Source organism: Colobus angolensis, unplaced genomic scaffold (genome assembly GCF_000951035.1).
Source record: "Colobus angolensis palliatus isolate OR3802 unplaced genomic scaffold, Cang.pa_1.0 Scaffold318, whole genome shotgun sequence".
Taxonomy (NCBI): Eukaryota; Metazoa; Chordata; class Mammalia; order Primates; family Cercopithecidae; genus Colobus; species Colobus angolensis.
The window spans coordinates 766,395-785,688 of record NW_012116466.1 but is presented as its reverse complement, the minus strand read 5'-3'; the positions used below and the strand labels follow the sequence as shown (position 1 = coordinate 785,688).

Below are 19,294 nucleotides of genomic sequence, written 5' to 3'. Positions count from 1 at the left end.
AGGGACATCCAGTGAAAGCTGCGGAGGAGCTTCCCTACATCTGCAGACAGACTTCTGTGTTCTCTTCAGGGCCAACAAATCCACGTGCCACAAATCAAACCCAGCCTTTTGGCAACGTTTTGTGCCAGTCAGATTAACTCCAATTTTTTTAATTCTTTTGGAAGAACTTCTGACTCAAGCTTTGTAGAAGACATACATAAACACCTAGAAAAGATGTGCCAATCAACCGGGATTTTCAAATGCCACACACATACCAGGCTGTGGCACTGCCACACTTAACGGTTAACGTCAGGTTAGAGGCACTAGTAGAAGGCTGCAATGTGCCAGGTAGACCTCTAGAGGTCAGCCTAACACTGGGACTCAAAATACTGGCTCCTACTCAGCAAAATTAAATATTAACTTAAAATTAGAGAAAAGGAAAGGTTAACAATTCTCACGGTAGGACAGGGTATGGGTGATTTCAATTTTTTTAATGCTTCTATTTTTGAAGCGTACTCAAAAGGAGCATGTATTTATTGTTTAAAAAGACTGAAGAAATTGGAACCTTCGTGCACCGCTGACGGGAATGTGAAAACGGCACAGCTGCTGTGGAAAACGTATGGTGGTAACTCAAAAAGTTAAAAATAGAGCCACCATATGATCCAGGAACCCCACTGCTGTGCATATTTCCAAAAGAACTGAGGCAGGATCGCAAAGAGAGATTTGCACAGTCATGTTCATAGCAGTGTTGTCAACAACAGAAGCAGCAATCCAAAGTCCACCGACAGAGGGAGGGATAAACAAAACATGGTTTCACACCTATGGTGGAATCTTATTCGGCCCCACAGGCTAAGGAATCCTGTCATATGTCATATGCCAGGCTGGAGTGCAGTGGCGCAGTCTCAGCTCACTACAACCTCCACCTCCTGGCTTCAAGCGATTCTCCTGCCTCAGCTTCCCAAATAGCTGGGACTACAGGAATGCGCCACCACACCTAACGGATTTTTGTATTTTTTAGTAGAGACGGGTTTTCACTATATGTTGGCCAGGCTGGTCTCGAACTCCTGACCTCAGGGGATCCACCTGCCTTGGCCTCCCAAAGTGCCTGGCCTAGGATGAATCTTTTACTTAACATTATGCTTAAGTGAAATAAGCCAGACACAAAAGGACAGATGCCACAGGACTCCACTTACAAGAGGTACCCAGAGCAGTCAAACTCACGGAGCCAGAAAGCAGAATGGTGGATGCCAGGGGCTGGCGGAGGCATGAAAGGAGCGTTGTTTAACGGGCACAGAGTTCGGTTTTACAAGATGAAAAAGCTCTGCAGATTGCTGATTGAACAACCATGTGAACGTACTTAATGCTGCTCAACTATTAAACACATTAAAATGGCAAAGATGAGGCCGGGCGCGGTGGCTCAGGCCTGTAATCCCAGCACTTTGGGAGGCTGAGGTGGGCGGATCACGAGGTCAGGAGATCGAGACCATCCTGGCCAACATGGTGAAATCCCATTTCTGCTAAAAATACAAAAAAAAAATTAGCTGGATATGGTGGCGAGCACCTGTAATCCCAGCTACTCTGGAGGCTGAGGCAGGAGAATGGCTTGAAGCTGGGAGGCAGAGACCAGTCAGCTGAGATCGTGCCACTGCACTCCAGCCTAGTGACAGAACGAGACTCTGTCTCAAAAAAAAAGGCAAAGACGGCCAAAGTTTATGAGAAATAGAATTTAGAAATAAGTCGATTTAGGGTATAACAAGCTCATAGATTTTATAGAGTGAGTTAGAAAATCGTTTTGGCTAGTATATTCCAGTTAATTCATGCAATGATCTAGGTATTAGACTTTGAATTACACACAGTAACATAAAGCACATCTATTTATCTCTGCTCCCTCTAGAAACCTTAGTAAAACCTTAATGATGGAGAAAAAGCTATCTCACTTTGATAAGTTGGGCACACGACCTGTCACATTTTCGCTGCTTTTGGTCACAGTTCTGTCTCTAGACTACTAGCAATAGACACATGCCATGAGTAACCTAACTACTTTTTATTTATTTATTTATTTATTTATTTATTTAGAGACGGAGTCTCGCTCTGTCGCCCGGGCAGGAGTGCAGTGGTGTGATCTCAGCTCACTGCAACCTCCACCTCCAGTGTTCTAAGAGATTCTCCTGCCTCATCCTCCCAAATAGCTGGGATTACTGGCGTGCACCACCACACCCGGCTAATTTGGTATTTTCAGTAGAGTCAGGGTTTCACCACGTTGGCCAGGCTTGTCTCAAACTCCTGACCTCAGGTGATCCACCTGCCTCAGCCTCCCAAAGTGTGGGATTACAGGCGTGAGCCACTGCGTCCAACCTGTAGCATAACTATTCTATTGTGCTGTTAAGTTACGGGGCTTTGACTCCTAGGTCTGAAAAAGCTGCCGATCCCCGATAAATCTTGAGCACTGACACCAGTCGAAGCCTCGTCTTTAGACCCAGAAGCTGACATTCACCAAACACAGGGCCACAAATCAAAACTATTCAATCCCTCTAGGCCCAGGTACCACTGAGGAAGAGGTGGGTGTGTGTGATTGTAAGGGCCAATTTTGAGGGGTAAGATTAATCAGAGTATTTCTATAAATTAAACATTAATATCAAAAGCACACTGGCCTAATGGAAGGCCAGTGTCTAGGCCCATGTGTTGGAATAACAGGGTTTTCTTGCAGCATTGATCTGCTCTTTAATATAAAATTACAAAAGGTTATAAAAAGTTTATGGAAATCTCACCTTATGGTCAAACTGATTAGATTTATTTATAAAGTTTTACTGAAATTAGCATTAACATTAATAATATACTATACACAGGTAAAATTTGGTTTTCTCTTTTGAACAAAATTTTCATGTAAGAGGTAAGAGATTTTTATTTACCTTTTCAGTAAAACCACAGAAGAAAAAAAATAGAGGGAAGGAGAAAGACAGATTTAGCTGGCCTCATGCTGTCTTTATTAGGTCTTAATGTTTAGGAAACTGAGTCTCCTATCAAAGAGAAAATATTTTTGTATTGTAATTTTGGCCAAATGAATGACTGTTTTATAGTAACCTGCGATCCTATTTTGTGATATCAAGTGTCTTAAACCTTTGATATTTGACAGACTTCCCAAAAGCAAAATATCAAGCTCTAAATTATCTGACCTTAAAACTAACTTTTTCAGATATTAGTTTCCCTGAAGTCCAAGAGAGACATATTAGGCTTATTAGGCTTATTTGTTATGTTAGAAGTATTCACGCTGGGCATGGCGGCTCTTGCCTGTAACTGCAGCACTTTGGGAAGACAAGATGGGTAGATTGCTGGAGCCCAGGAGTAAAGAGACCAGCCCGGACAACATGACAAAACCCCATCTCTACCCAAAAAATACAAAAATTAGCTGGGTGTGATGGTGCATGCCTATAGTCTCAGCTACTCTGGAGGCTGAGGTTGGAGAATCACTTGAGCTCAGGGGGCAGAGATTGTAGTGAGCCAAGATCGCACCAGTGCACTCCAGCCTGGGCAACAGAGCAAGACCCTGTCTCAAAAAAAATAAAATAAAATGTGGCCAGGTGCGGTGGCTCACGCCTGTAATCCCAACACTTTGGGAGGCCGAGGTGGGTAGATCATGAGGTCAGGAGATTGAGACCATCCTGGCTGACACGGTGAAACCCCATCTCTACTAAAAAAATGAAAAAAATTAGCCAGGCGAGGTGGCGGGTGCCTGTAGTCCCAGCTACTAGGGAGACTGAGGAAGGAGAATGGCGTGAACCTGGGAGGCGGAGCTTGCTGTGAGCTGAAATCGTGCCACTGCACTGCACTCCAGCCTGGGTGACAGAGCGAGACTCCAACTCAAAAAAAAAAAAAAAAAAAAAATGTAGGAAGCATTGCCAAATCTGAGATGTTGTTTAGCTCCCTTTGGTTATGTTTATATAGAAGTGTTGTTTAATGTGTTCCAAGATTATATTAGATTCTTCAAATTCTGATACGTCTTAATATGTTGCCAGTAATAATTATGATTTTCACGTTAAATTGTTGTATCCCACAGAAATAACCGAATTTCCTTGTCACCAGTGTCTTTAACTATGGCTGTCCTAAGACTTTTGTCATCCACAATTGTTGTTTTGTGTTGATTCTTCACAAAAAGTGACTTAAAATCAGCTACTGTCCAGGGCTTGTTTCTTTGGAGGGAGTTCATGAAAAGGACTCTCAAATGCAAGTCTCTGATAACTTTGGAGGCTGTGCCACTGGATTCGAGAGAAAACTTCCAATGTACTAATGGAAAGACTGATGTGTTCACAAAGACGGCTAACTCAACGTGAAGCAGGGCAGGAGCCGACTGTATGGACTGAACTAGTGGAGGACTGAAATAACTTTTATGTCTTTTGTTGTTGAAATATTGCTGATTCTTTTTGTTTTTCGGAGTCTGAAGAACTTTTTTTCTTTTGAGTCATATACAGTCTTTAAGTATCTTTTAAAGTATATCGAGTATACTTTTGTAAACAGAATTTGAGGCATATTTCTCTAATTTATAAACTATTTGTGAATATTCTTAATCCATGGCAATGTGTTTGTTTGCATACAGTTAATAACATGTTTTCTTTGCTAATGGGACACAGTTGAAGGAACTGGTTGTTTTCCCAGGGCTTTGACTAAAATGGCCTTGTGAGAGGTTCTAGCAAAGCCAATTTAGGAGAGCCTATGAGAACAGTGATTCTTCTTGCATTTTGTGTGGATAATCAGGCCAAGTATATGGGACTGAAGCTTATTTTGCAGGTAGATTGGTCCTGCTGTGATTTGTCTTTATGAAAGTGGTAGACTGGCGAGCAAGACTGTGTTTCATAAGAAAAACTTTAGTATTAGATTAACCTTTGATTCCTGAATGGCCATGAGGTCACCCACGGTATGGAGTTGCCCACAATGCCTCTCCTCAGCAGGAAGCAGCCAGAAAGATGGATGACCAGATGCCCTATGGTTGAGGAATCTATAAACAGAAAGGGGGACTGAAACCCACTCAATTTTTTCAGTAAACATAGAAATTGATCCTTCTTGCCTTAAAGCTTGAAACTTGTATTTGTTTTATCTGAATTCCTTCCTCAGGAAATGACCTTCAGGCCTCTCAAAAAAGAGTACTGAAGAACTGAAACTTACCAGGTCATCACATCCAGGCAATGAGAGTCCAGACCCCTCATTCACCAGGATTGCTTCCTTGCCCCTCCCTAGTTCCTGTTTTCCTACACATTGCCACATTTCTTTCCTGCTATATAAACCCCTGATTTTAGGTGGTCAGGGAGATGGATTTGAGACTGAACTCCCATCTCCTTGGCTGCGGCACCAGATGAAAGCCTTCTTCCTTGGCAGTACTCATCATCTGTCATTGGCTTTCACTGCGGTGAGCAGCAGGACCTAGACCGAACTCTAGGTGTTTTGGTAACAAAACCACATTATGAGGAAGGTATTGTTATGTCTTCATATCCCAGATGAGGAAACAGATTTGGTGAGTTACCCAGCTATGAAGGTTGCGCCAGATCTGACTGCAAAGCTCAGTCTGGGCCGCTAAGCCACACCACGCCCCTCTGCACTGCTCACTTATTTTCACACTGTGCTGCTTGCTTTCTGTCTACAGTATGACTCCATATATAATGCAGCCTCCTGAGGAATAAAGGGCATGGCTAACATTTCTTTCAGAAATCTCAGTGCCAGCCTGTCGTGAACTCCCAAGGGGATTTCTGGCAGGGTCTTCGGCTCCCACTTATTCCTGAAGGTCTGAAGACCTGAGGAATTAAAGATAGGGAAGAAGGGGGCAGACATGGAAGATCAAGCAAGATTAGCTTACGGAGGTGAGTCGACCTCATCTCCAGCCAAGAGAAATCCTAGAACACTGGAGGCAAAGAGCAGAGAGGAAATAAAAACGCCAGGGATTGCTTCCTCATGGGATGGCTGTGTTGTGCTGTCTGCTTTGACATAGACATTGCTGTTGTTCCCAGGCCCTGATTATGCACACGCAAAAGGCTGAGCCAGACTCCACCCCTGACTCCAGCCCCAGGGATCACTCTAGCTCCATACGGGCAGGTTAAGTTGAGGTTGCACAAAAACCTTCAATTAAGTTACTGCAATGCAAAAGAGCCAGAAGACAGCTCAACCACAGAGTCCATGTGGCACGGTGATAGTGTGTGGACACTAACAATCACGGTAGGTGTTTCTGAAGTTGGGGAGAGGGCAGAACACCCAACTTTTCATTAAGGAGAGTAGCTCCAGACTTCCGTTTGACAGCACAATTTTTTTTTTTTTTTTTTTGAGATGGAGTCTCGCTCTGTCGCCCAGGCTGGAGTGCAGTGGCCAGATCTCAGCTCACTGCAAGCTCCGCCTCCCGGGTTCACGCCATTCTCCTGCCTCAGCCTCCCGAGTAGCTGAGACTACAGGCGCCCGCCACCTCGCCCGGCTAGTTTTTTGTATTTTTTAGTAGAGACAGGGTTTCACTGTGTTAGCCAGGATGGTCTCGATCTCCTGACCTCGTGATCCGCCTGTCTCGGCCTCCCAAAGTGCTGGGATTACAGGCTTGAGCCACCGCGCCCGGCCGACAGCACAATGTTTTAAAAATCTGGCATGCCTATCTCCAAAGACCATCTCCAGTTTGCCCAGGTCTCCACCCTACCCCATTATTCACATCCACTAGCCTCCCAGCCCCCTTAGACTTCCGGATCTGCAAACCTTGTAGTGAGGCATGTGAACTTAAATGCACTGTAGAAAGAAAGAAAACTGCCTCTGTCTGTTGCACAGGAGGGCTGTGGGTCGGCCTGCCTGGATCCACGCCATCATGGCCCATCAGGGTCTCTGCCCTCCCGTTTTCCCCTCCTCACTCAGAAGGTCTCCTCCCTCCAGCCAGGCACAGTGGCTCACGCCTGTAGTCCCAGCACTTTGGGAGGCCGAGGCGGGCGGATCACGAGGTCAGGAGATGGAGACCATCCCGGCTAACACGGTGAAACCCCGTCTCTACTAAATATACAAAAAATTAGCCGGGCGTGGTGGCGGGCACCTGTAGTCGCAGCTGCTCGGGAGGCTGAGGCAGGAGAATCGTGTGAACCCGGGGAGCGGAGCTTGCAGTGAGCTAAGATCGCACCACCACACTCCAGCCTGGGCAACAAAGTGAGACTCCGTCTCAAAAAATAAAGTATTAATATTTTGACTTCCCCTCAATACTTTGGATATATAATTAGCATCTATATGCCTTTTACAAATCAGATAAAACAAAGCTATTTTTGTTTGGGAAGAAAAATAAGGCAAATGAAGTAATTCTTTGATCTGTCCTAATGACAGCTAAGTGACAGCAGGATCTGTGAACTGACAGGGAAGTCAGGTTGAACAACCCAGCTGAACCTGCAGCCACTGCCATGACCTTTTGGTAACAGACACGGGCTTTAATAATTTTGGCTGGCCCAGCTGGGCTCACCCACGTGGCTGCAATGAGTAGTGGGTTGTCTGGGGGCTGCTGGTCTCAGACGGCTTCCCTCCTCTGTCTAGCAGTCGGTGCTGTGCTGGATGGTACTGGCTGATAGCTGGGCCACACACCTCCAGCTGACTAGGCTGAGCTGACCAGATGAGAAGGGAGGAAGGGTCCCCAGCAGGAAGCGAAGGAATCAATGCACTTTCCAGGCCTTCTGCTGTGCATGCCACACTTGCTAATAACCCACTGGCTGATGCAAGTCCGTGGCTAAGCCCAGAGTCGGGGTGAGAGTAGCAAAGTCACAATGCACAGACGGGAACAATTTGTGACCACACTCAGTTATTCTGGCCAACAGTATGTGGGAAAACTAAAAGTGAGTTTCAAATCAGGAGAACAGACCAATCTAGCAGAATTCAGATCAAAACAGAATTCAAGATTAGGCCAGGGCAGAGACCTGGGTAGTAAGTTAAAAACAGGTCAGAGACCCACAGTTACTGGAAATGCCTGTGTCCAAGAACAAGAAGATCAGCCACTTAGGAGACAGAGTACAGGGCAGCGACCTAGTTTCAGAGATCACTGCTGGTGGTTTATTAACTCCCAGTCTATTCAGAAAGATGATTCACTTTCAGGTGGATCTGAGTGCCAGAATGACCATGTACAGACGGTGGAGAAACCAAGATCGAAGGGCACAGGCCCCTAAAGATGGCGATTTCAGACAGGGACTCAGGCCAGACAAGGCAGTGTGTATGGCCCCTGGAGCTGGGGTGGTCACCAAGATGTCAACACGGCCCATGTCAGGGCAGCCTGGCCCCTTGAGGACTGGGATGGCCCCCCTGCTACATGGAAATGAATCTAGCTGCAAATCATAAACCAAAACACTCGTGATCTGTAGGTCCGGGTTTCAACTCTGTTTACTTGATTTTCTTTTCTTTTCTTTCTTTTTTTTTTTTTTTTAAGACAGAGTCTCGCTCTGTCGCCCAGGCTGGAGTGCAGTGGTGCAATCTTAGCTCACTGCAACCTCCGCCTCCCGGGTTCAAGCGATTCTCCTGCCTCAGCCTCCTGAGTAGCTGGGATTACAGGTGCATGCTACCACGCCCAGCTGATTTTTTTGTATCTTTAGTAGAGATGTGGTTTTACCATGTTGGCCAGGCTAGTCTCGAACTCCCGACCTCAGGTGATACACCCGCCTTGGCCTCCCAAAGTGCTGGGATTATAGGCATGAGCCGCTGTGCCTGGCCCAATTTGCTTTTCTCCTCAAAACACAGCTTCATCCTCTAAACTTCTTACTTGAGACCTAATGCATGCCAAGCACCGGGCATACAATGGTGAACAAAGACAAAGCAGTAAAGCGTCTGCCAACAAGGTTCTCCAAGGTCAAGCTACCTTTCTATTATGAAATGTAAACATGCTAAGTTTTAAGTTTCTTATTGTGCCACCCTGTCAGAAAAAGATTAGTCTTAGATGACAGCTTTTTTGTTTTTCAAGTTCACTAAGATCCCTTGGCATGGTATGAGTTGTGATAATTTCTTTAATCTTCTAATGTTTCAATATTTTTTAAATCAGTTTCCCCCAGTTTAAGTTCATTTTTACAGGTTCAAAATCCGTATGTACCATTTCTACTATTTAATACCATTAGTGTTTAACAGGTCTAACACACACAGAATATTCATGCAGATGTAGTGAAATTTCAACCACATGACATTTTCTAATATGAAATGTTAAAAAAGAATCAGAATATGGCCAGGCATGGTGGCTCATGCCTGTAATCCCAGCACTTTGGGAGGCCAAGGCGGGTGGATCACCTGAGGTCAGGAGTTTGAGACCAGCCTGGCCAACATGGCAAAACCCCATCTCTGATAAAAAATACAAAAATCAGCCAGACATGGTGGCACATGTCTGTAGTCCCAGCTACTCGGGAGGCTGAAGGAGGAGAATCGCTTGAACCCGGGAGGCAGAGGTTGGAGTAAACCAAGATCCTGCCACTACACTCCAGCCTGGGGGACAGAGGAGACTCCATCTCACCAAAGAAAACGAAAAAAAGAAAAGAATCAGAATATGGGAAGTGGGCCAAACTGCAAGGTGGAACAGATGGTGAGAAAAAAGCGTGTGAGGAATATGATTGGAAACATTGCCTCTGGAGACTCTAGAAAAGGTTCCTGTGACTCAGATAAAACGATTACTGAGTTAATAGGTTCAGGCTCTGGGGACAGAAAACGTGCATGTTGCTTATTTCTGCATCATAATGGCTAGTAGAGAGACCACACGACACTGAATAGTGAGGGACACTGGGGGTGTGATGTACGGTCTGTCCTGAGGAGCCCACGGCCTAGAGTGGTAGACAAAGACCACAAAACAGGGTGTCAGGGAAGATGCCTGTGGACACAAGCTATTTGGACCCAACAGTCAATGCAACCCAGTCGCAAAGATACATCATTTATACTTCTTGACAAAAGGATTAAGTTGGTTTTCCTTACATTCCTTTTGCCTGATAATGTGGCCAGGGACATTTCGACCTTGGGGTTTCCGAACATCTGAGCACCACAGGTCACACGCATTGTTGGTGTTGACAAGAGTTCACAATCATTAACCTCCTGGTCCCAGAACTCATTGCACTGACCAGAATTTACAAAAACAAAGTTTGGTCTCAGCCCTTTTACCTTGGCCTCTGTGCAGGAATGGTACATTTGAAGATCTTGTGATTTAAGGAAGAGAAAAAGGTAGCTTTATTTAAAAGTCACTCAAGACCCCCGTCTCTACTGAAAAATACAGAAAACCAGCCGGGCGACGTGGCCGGCGCCTGTAGTCCCAGCTACTCGGGAGGCTGAGGCAGGAGAATGGCGGGAACCCGGGAGGCGGAGCTTGCAGTGAGCTGAGATCCGGCCACTGCACTCCAGCCTGGGCGACAGAGCGAAAAAAAAAAAAAAAAAAGGCACTCAAGACTAAGAATCCATTACTTCCTAGGGGTGCAATGTGACACGACATAACTGGATTTTCCTGCAGTTATTTGCCAGGTATTTGAGAAGGAAGAAGTAGTTGGTCACAAGATACCTTAAGCTTCCCATTTCCTGCCAAAGAAGTATAACCAGTTCTGCATATTTAACTCAGCTTAAATGTGTGTGTTATAAAAATAAAGTACCTGCTATTGAGGAAAGATTTGTATGTACTCCTTTAAAATCCCAGGCACATAAGAATTCAGTACATTTGCTTCTTCTAGAATACGACTGCTAATAGTTGTAAGTTATTTAGCTTTTTCTGGTTCAAAAATCTTACAGACTAGTATCTAAAAGTTAAATCTAATCAGGCACCAATGATATTAAGAAATACAGCTCTTAATTAAGCAGAATAGGATAACAGGAAAGCCTTTAACCAGGTTTAAAAAAAAAAAAATCCTTACCCACAACCCTCCATCACTCAGCATCATCGGTCCTAATGCCTGAAAGGACTTAATCTTTAACGATGCATCTAAAAATAAGGCCCAAAACACAAATACCCAAGAAATAGAACAAAGGACTTTCAATTAGGAACCGTGGGATTTTCTCTTCATTACGAGTGGGTTAGAATTGACTCCACAGGATCAAAGATGATAACAGAATTGAAAAGTCTATGGCAGGAGTGGGCAAACCACAGCCCACAGGCCAACCCTGGCCCATCTCCTGTCTTTACATGGCCTGGGAGATAAGGATGTGGCACGTGTGGCCGGGTCCCCGCTCCCATAATTCCCATGTGTTGCGGGAGGAACCCGGTGGGAGATGATTGAATCACGGGGCAGGTCTTTCCCATGCTATTCTCGTAATAGTAAGTCTCACGAGATCTGATGGTTTTAGAAAGGGGCGTTTCCCTGCACAAGTTCTCTTTTCCGCCACCGTGTGAGATGTGCCGTTCACCTTCCACCATGATTGGGAGGCCCCCCAGCCACGTGGAACTATGAATCCATTAAACCTCTTCCTTTTGTAAATTGTTCAGTCTCAGGTATGTCTTTATTAGCAGCATGAAAACAGACTAATACAGGATGGTTTTTACATTTTTAAACAGTTGGAAACATTTTAAAATAATATTTTGTGACTCTGGAAAAGTATATGAACAAAGTTCAGTGTCAATCCATAAAATAAAGTTTTATTGGAATACACCCACCTCCATTTGTTTCCTGATTGTCTATGGCTGCCTTTACTTTACAACGAAAGGCTGAAACAGAGACCACATGACCCGCAAAGCCTACAATATTTACTATCTGGTCTTTACAGAAACAGTCTGTCAACTCCTTGTCTGGAGTCCACTTGGGACTGGCTTAAAACATGGCCTAATCAGAGACTCAGGGGTCTCCTCCTCCAGCACTGGGCCAGCTATGAAGCTAGTGTTGTTCAGCTCCAAACCCACCTGTTACATATACTGTCACCAGAAAACTGATAGAAGTCCACGCCGGCGCGGTGGCTCACGCCTGTAATCCCAGCACTTCGGGAGGCCGAGGCGGGCAGATCACGAGGTCAGGAGATCGAGACCATCCTGGCTAACCCGGTGAAACCCCGTCTCTACTAAAAAAAAAATACAAAAAACTAGCCGGGCGAGGTGGCAGCGCCTGTAGTCTAGCTACTCGGGAGGCTGAGGCAGGAGAATGGCGGGAACCCGGGAGGCGGAGCTTGCAGTGAGCCGAGATCGCACCACTCACTCCAGCCTGGGCGACAAAGCGAGACTCCGTCTCAAAAAAAAAAAGTACTCAAAGAAGATATGCAGATGGCAAATAAACATATAAAAAGATGCTGCACATCACATGTCATCAGAGAAATGCAAGTCAAAACAAGGAGATACCATTAGGCCAGGCGCGGTGGCTCACATCTGTAATCCCAGCACTTTGGGAGGCCGAGGCGGGTGGATCACCTGAGGTCAGGAGTTAGCGACCAGCCTGGCCAATGTGATGAAACCCCATCTCTACTAAAAATTTAAAAAAATTAGCCGGGCGTGGTGGCGGTTGCCTGTAATCCCAGCTACTCCAGAGGCTGAGGCAGGAGAATCGCTTGAACCTGGGAGGGGGAGGTTGCAGTGAGTCAAGATCGTGCCATTGCACTCCAGCCTGGGCTACAGAGGGAGACTCTGTCTCAAAAAACAAAACAAAGAAAAAAACAAGGAGATACCATTACATGCCTATTAGGATGGCTAAAATCCAGAACACTGACACCACCACATGCTGGTAAGGACATAGAGCGATGGGATCTGTCCTTCATGGTTGGTGGGAACGCAAAATAGGACAGCCACTTTGGAAGACAGTTTTGCAATTTCTTATAAAGCTAACCATCCTCTTAGAACCCCCCCAATCTACCAATGGTGCTCTTTGGTACTCACACAGAGGAGTTGGAAACTTATGTCCACACAAAAACCTGCACATGGAATTTACAGCAACTTTATTCATAATTGCCAAAACCTGGAAGCACCCAAGATGTTCTTCAGTGGGCGAATGGATAAATCGTGGTACGTCCAGGCCATGCAATATCATTCAAGCGCAAGCCATGTAAAGACATGGAGGAAACTTAAATGCATGTTACTAAGTAAAAGAAGCCAATCTGCAAAGCCTACATACTGTATGATTTCAATTATATAACATTCTGGAAAAGGTAAAACTGTGAGACAGTAAAAGGATCAGTGGTTGCCAGAGGTTAGGGGGGAAGGGAGGGACGGAAAGGAAGAATTTGAGAGCAGTGGAATTATTCTGTGTAATACTACAAGGGTAGATACATGTCAGCATACGTTTCTCCAAATCCGTAGAGGGTCAACACCAAGTGAATCTTTTTTTCCTCTTTTTTTTTTTTTGAGACGGAGTCTCACTCTGTTGCCCAGGCTGGAGGGCAGTGGCACGATCTCAGCTCACTGCAATCTCTGCCTCCCAGGCTCAAGTGATTCTCGTGCCTTGGCCTCTCAAGTAGGCGGAATGACAGGCGCCTGCCACCATGCCCAGATAATTTTGTTGATTTTAGTAGAGAGAGAGTTTCACCATGTTGCTCAGGGTGATCTCCAACTCCTGAGCTCAGGCAAAAGGGTTGATTATGAGAATTTAATACAGGAAGATTACTAGGCCATAAGCTCCGTGGCAAGAAAGACTGTCTACATTACCCACTATGTATCCCTAGTGAACAGAACATGGCTGTTAGTAGTTGGTACTGAAACGCCAAGTCCCCTTCCTTCCAAAACAGTGCAGTCTACGTGAGTGATTTTTGGTGATCGTTTTACTTTTGATTTTTGTCTGGTTGGTTTTGTACTTTATTATTTTATTTATGTTGAGGCAAAGTCTCACTCTGCTGCCCAGTCCGGAGTACAGTGGTGCAATCATAGCTCACTGTAGCCTGGAACTACTGGGCTCAAGCAATCCTGCCTCAGCCTCCTGAGTAGCTAGGACTTACTAGCTAGATGGGTGCCAACACACTGGCTATTTTTTTCTCCTTTTCTGTAGAAACGGGGTCTCACTATGTTGCCTACCCTGGTCTTGAACTCCTGGCCTCCAGTGATCCTTCCACCTCAGCCTCCCAAAGTGCTAGGTAGGATTACAGGTGTGAGCTACCAGGCCTGGCCAAGGTTTTTGTTCTTTAGATTGACATTTTACCCTGGCATTGACTATTTGTAACAATATGGAAGAAGTAACTTAACTTCTCTGTGTTCAGGTTCTTAATCTGTAAAACAACACTGGATTAGGGTACATAATTTCTTAATGCCTATAGTTTAACATCATACCCTACATATTAGTCTTTTCAAAATGTAGACAATAAAGTAAGCTTATTTTTGATGCACAAAAATGCAAATGCAATTTATATATTCATGGATATCCTCCAAATGAGGATGATAAGCAGCTAACGCACGTCTGAGATGGTCAGAACCCGGTTCCGGGACGGCACCACATGGGGACATGCCGTGCGGTGAGGATGCCTCGTGCCAGTGCCTTGGCTTCTGGGCCGGCTGCGATGGCATCTTTCCCCCGTCCTTGACCTCCCTCGCTCTCAGCCTTTCTTTGGTTCCTGTGACTACCATCCCTAAAACAGCCCTCCGCGTTCTCAGCACTCGGCATGCGGGGAGTTCATCCACTCTCACACCTTTAACTAGTACCACTGTCACAGTTCATCATAACCACAGAAGTAGCTCCAGTGCTGTCCTCTCACAAGAGTGCTAAACCTCTAACTAAAACTCAGGATGTTGTCATTGGGTCCTACCATTACTATCAACAGGTCAAAACAAGCTGCAGGACCTCTGTTCCTGAACTGTAATGCCCCTGCAGCTATGGCTGTCACATGCTGGAAGGCAGTTCCTCCTGCCTGGGTGGAAGCAGGAAGCCCCAGCCCTCCGGCCCTGGGGCAAACAGCCAGAGAAGCTGCAAAGTCACTCATGCTTGACGCAGGTCCTCTCAGCCAGAAGGGTCCTTTCCTCCCCCATGGGAGCCCTTCCCCAGAGCGAATTCACATTCCCGCCACAGTAGGCCTGACCTTTACCAACTCAGAGGTACTGCAGTAACCATCAGACGAAAACGTGACGTCACAGATCCTCACAGCCTTGAGGATATGACGAACAAGACCAACTGAGAGAAACAGACCCACTTCCATCGCCGGCCGGCCCACCTGATGTGTTCCAGGGCGTTCCTTATCTGCTGTTGCTCAATGTCATAGAGTTTCACCTGGAAGCCTCCCCCGGCAAACAGCATGGCCCAGCTTCGCCCGATGACTCCACTAAAGGGAGATAAAAGAAAGGATTCGAGTTAATTTAATAATTGAATGGCTTTTCATCCCTAACCCAGAATGAGTTTTTTTTTTTTAATTACACAGTATCCTATTCTTAAAATATTTAATAAATATCTTAAAAGTACACATTTTAACCAGGCACAAGTATCACATGTTCTCACTCATGTGAAAGCTAAAAATGTTGATCTGATGAAGGTGGAGAATAGAGTGATGGTTAACAGAGGCTGGACGGGGGTAGGAGAGGGAGGAAGAGGTTGGTGAAGGTGGAGAATAGAGTGACGGTTAACAGAGGCTGGACGGGGGTAGGAGAGGGAGGAAGAGGTTGGCGAAGGTGGAGAATAGAGTGATGGTGAGGGAGGAAGAGGTTGGTGAAGGTGGAGAATAGAGTGACGGTTAACAGAGGCTGGACGGGGTAGGAGAGGGAGGAAGAGGTTGGTGAAGGTGGAAAATAGAGTGACCGTTAACAGAGGCTGGACAGGGGTAGGAGAGGGAGGAAGAGGTTGGTGAATGGCTGCAAACATACAGTTAATAGAAAAAGTAAGTTCTAGAGTTCGATAGCACCTAGGGTAACTAAAGGTAACAGCAACTATTGTATATTGCAGAACAGCTAGAAGATTTGAAATGTTCCCAGCACAAAGAAATGGTAAATGTTAAAGGTGAAGGGTGTGCTAAATACCCTGACTTGATCATTACACATTCTATGCTTGTAACAAAATATCACAGGTACCCCATAAGTATGTAGGAATATTATGTTTGAATTTTTTAAGTGCACATTTTGATAACATTATTTATTTTAAAGGTTGACTGTTTCCACACAGGAGCCCCTGAGCCCTCAACTCCGGTGCTGGTACTCATATCCCACAGGGAGCCCGCAGCATCTCAGGTATTTATCACGTCTCACACGCTGAAACAAAATATTACAGTCAGGAGGTAGCAGGGTACCGTGGAGACACAAGGCCCGTTAGTGAACTTCCATTTGGCCATGTCTTAGGCAAGTCACTTAATTAACTTAAAAGAACAGAGAGAGCATCTGCCCTGTCCTCCCCAATAATGACTGCCACTGCCCCTGCCACTGCCACCCACATTTCAGCATGGATTAGGTGCCAGGCACCATTAAACATACCACAGGTCTTACCTATGTTAATCTTTACAACAACCCTACAAGGCAGGTGTTATTAGTATTTCCATTTTATATGTATGGAAACTGAGGCATGGAGGAATAAAGTCCACATAAGTGATAAACTGAGCCATGGAGGAATTAAGCCTACCTAAGTGATAAACTGAGGCATGGAGGAATTAAGCCTACATAAGTGATAAACTGAGGCATGGAGGAATTAAGTCCACATAAGTGATAAACTGAGGCATGGAGGAATTAAGCCTACATAAGTGATAAACTGAGGCATGGAGGAATTAAGTCCACATAAGTGATAAACTGAGGCATGGAGGAATTAAGCCTACATAAAGTGATAAACTGAAGCATGGAGGAATTAAGTCCACAAAGGTGGTAAGTGATGGATCTATGAGATGAAGTCAAGCGATCTGACTCCTGAGTCCTTCCTCTTAACCACTACACTCCAACTGCTGTTTCAGACTTACTGGGAAATGAAAAGACAAAAAAAAGTCATAAAGAGTTCACATGGGGTTGTCCAAAGAGTGAAAAACAAATGTACAGAACACATCTAGAGTCCGGGTCTTGGTTTCTAATACTATTCTCCAATCACAGGAAGCAGGACTCCTTGGAGAAATGGTTAATTTGAAGACAGAGCCAGAAAATACACAAGATGAGCCCAGAGCAGTTTGCAGCACCAAAAAAAAAAAAAAAAAAGAAAGCATTAAAAAAAAAAATGCATCAATGGGGCATGTCAAAGGGATAGAGGCCCACTATAGGAGCTCCCAATGACCAAAGCTGGAACTTGAGCCACAAAATTAATACAGAAATACTGGATTATAACACAAAGTATACCACAAATAAATGTTTGAATCAATGAAGAAGAAGCCAAATCTCCCTTGCAGAAAAATGCCAAATAATTTATGTAGGTACTCCCCCTTAGGGAGGTGGAGCATCGCCCCCACTTCAGTGTGGGCTGTGCAGAGTGACCTCCTTCCAAAAAGCACAGCATGGAAGAGGAAAAAGTCAGAGTCACCACGCAGTGGAGAAACCTGACAAACACTGCCTCAGCCAGGAGTTCAAAGTCAGCATCAACAGTGGTAACGCACAGTGAGAGTACGCACCCTGGATACAAGACAAAGTGAAAACGACGCTTTATCCCTGTGGTCTCCTTCCCCAAAACCCATAGCACCATTCTCATCGTGAGAAGATCAGACAAATCCTAACTGAGGGGCATTCTACAAACTGCCTGACTGGCGGTCCTCAAAACTGTTAGGGTCACCAAAAATAAGGACAGTCTGAGTAACTGTCACAGTCTAGAGCGAAAGAGAAATAAATGACTATTGTAATTCGGTACCCTGGAGCAGATCCTGGGACAGAAGTAAGACATTAGGTAAAAGCTAAGGAAATCTGAATAAAATATGAATGTTGTTAAATAATAATGTGTTGGTCATGAATAGCCAATATTATTAATATTATTAATAAATGATGTTAATAATAATGCATTGGTTCATTCATTGTTATAAATGCACCATACTAATGTAAGATGTTAAGAATAGGGGAAATTTGGTGACATGACATATGAAAACTCTCTTCACAATTTTTCTGTAAATGTAAAAATTGTTTTAAAAAATAAAGTTTTTTTTTTTTTTAAATGAAAGCATGTAACAGCAGTTCCACTCCTAGGTATGTACCCAACAGAAATGAAAATATGTCCACAAAAATCTTGTACAGCAATGATGACAGCAGCATTATTCGTAACAGCTAAATGGAACAGATACAATGTGGCACACCCATACAACCGAGCTATTCAGCCACAAAAAGGAATGAAACGCTGATACATGCCACACGGATGAATGTTGACAACATTATGCTGAGTGGGAGAAGCCAGTCACAAAGGTTCTCGTATTGTATGATCCCATTTATGAAATGTCCGGAATAGACATATCCACAGAGACAGGAAGTAGATTTGTGGTTGCCCAGGGCTAGGGGAGGAAGGAATGAAGAGTGATAGCTAGTGGGTCCAAGGTTTGGGATGATGAGCATGTTGTAAAATTGATTGTGGTGATGGATGCACAACCTTGTGAATATACTAAAACCACTGAAATGTACACTTTAAATGGGTGAATTACAGCTCAGTATTGCTGTTATTAAAAATAAATGTTTGTAAACATGCTTTGACAACCAACTCCCGCCATAAAAATGTAAAGCAATAATACTTAAATTTTCATAAGAATGGATGGAGCCAGTGAATAATAATAATATTTAAATTTAGTTGAGTAGAAGGGTGAGGGGGAAACAAATGTCACATTTGGCATAATGTAGGGAGTTGCCTTAAGGTGTGAATGCAAAGAACAGCTATCTATCTTCAGAGTCTTAGGCTTTTAAGAATAAACACTAACTCAGCCCTAAAAAGAAATGACACATGCCACAACACAGATGAACCTTGAGGACATTCTGCTAAATGAAATAAGCCAGTCACAAAATGACAAATACCCTATGATTCCACTTACCTGAGGCACCCATAGAGACAGAAAGCTAGAAGGGTGGATGCCAGGGGCTGAGGCTGAGGGAAATGAGCAGCTGTTTGTTCAATGGGAACAGAGTTTTAATTCTGCAAGATGAAAAAGTTCTGGAGATTGGTTGCACAATAATGGGAACATACTTAACACTACTCAACTGTACATTGAGAACTGTTAAAATGGCAAATTGGGCCGGGCGCAGTGGCTCACACCCGTAATCCCAGCACTTTTGGAGGCTGAGGCAGGTGGATCACCTAAGGTCAGGAGTTCGAGACCAGCCTGGCCAACATGTTGAAACCCCATCTCTACTAAAAATACAAAAATTAGCCAGGTGTGGTGGCAGACACCTGTAATCCCAGCTACTTGGGAGGCCGAGGCAAGAGAATCGCTTGAACTGGTGGGGAGGAGGTTGCAGTGAGCCGAGATGGCACCACTTCACTGCAGCCTGGGTGAAAGAGCGAAACTCCATCTCAAAAAAAAAAAAAAAAAGGCAAACTGTAGGTTACGTGTATTTTACTACGGCTAA

General features: G+C 44.7%; 1 protein-coding gene across 2 annotated transcripts in view; it reads right to left on the bottom strand.

The window, feature by feature from the left end:
• Window positions 1-18,864, bottom strand: part of CRYL1 (crystallin, lambda 1) — a 111,078-nt gene extending 92,214 nt beyond the window's left edge. The window contains exons 1-2 of one of the 2 annotated variants that reach the window (XM_011951335.1): window positions 18,760-18,864; window positions 15,019-15,126 (exon numbers count right to left, since the gene is read on the bottom strand). In XM_011951335.1, the coding sequence (XP_011806725.1) occupies window positions 15,019-15,101 (83 nt within the window). In that variant the 5' untranslated portion in view covers window positions 15,102-15,126; window positions 18,760-18,864. Of the gene's footprint in view, window positions 1-15,018; window positions 15,127-18,759 lie in introns of those variants that run through there. The other variant, XM_011951336.1, reaches the window with a different exon arrangement.
• Between the last annotated feature and the right edge of the window lie 430 nt (window positions 18,865-19,294).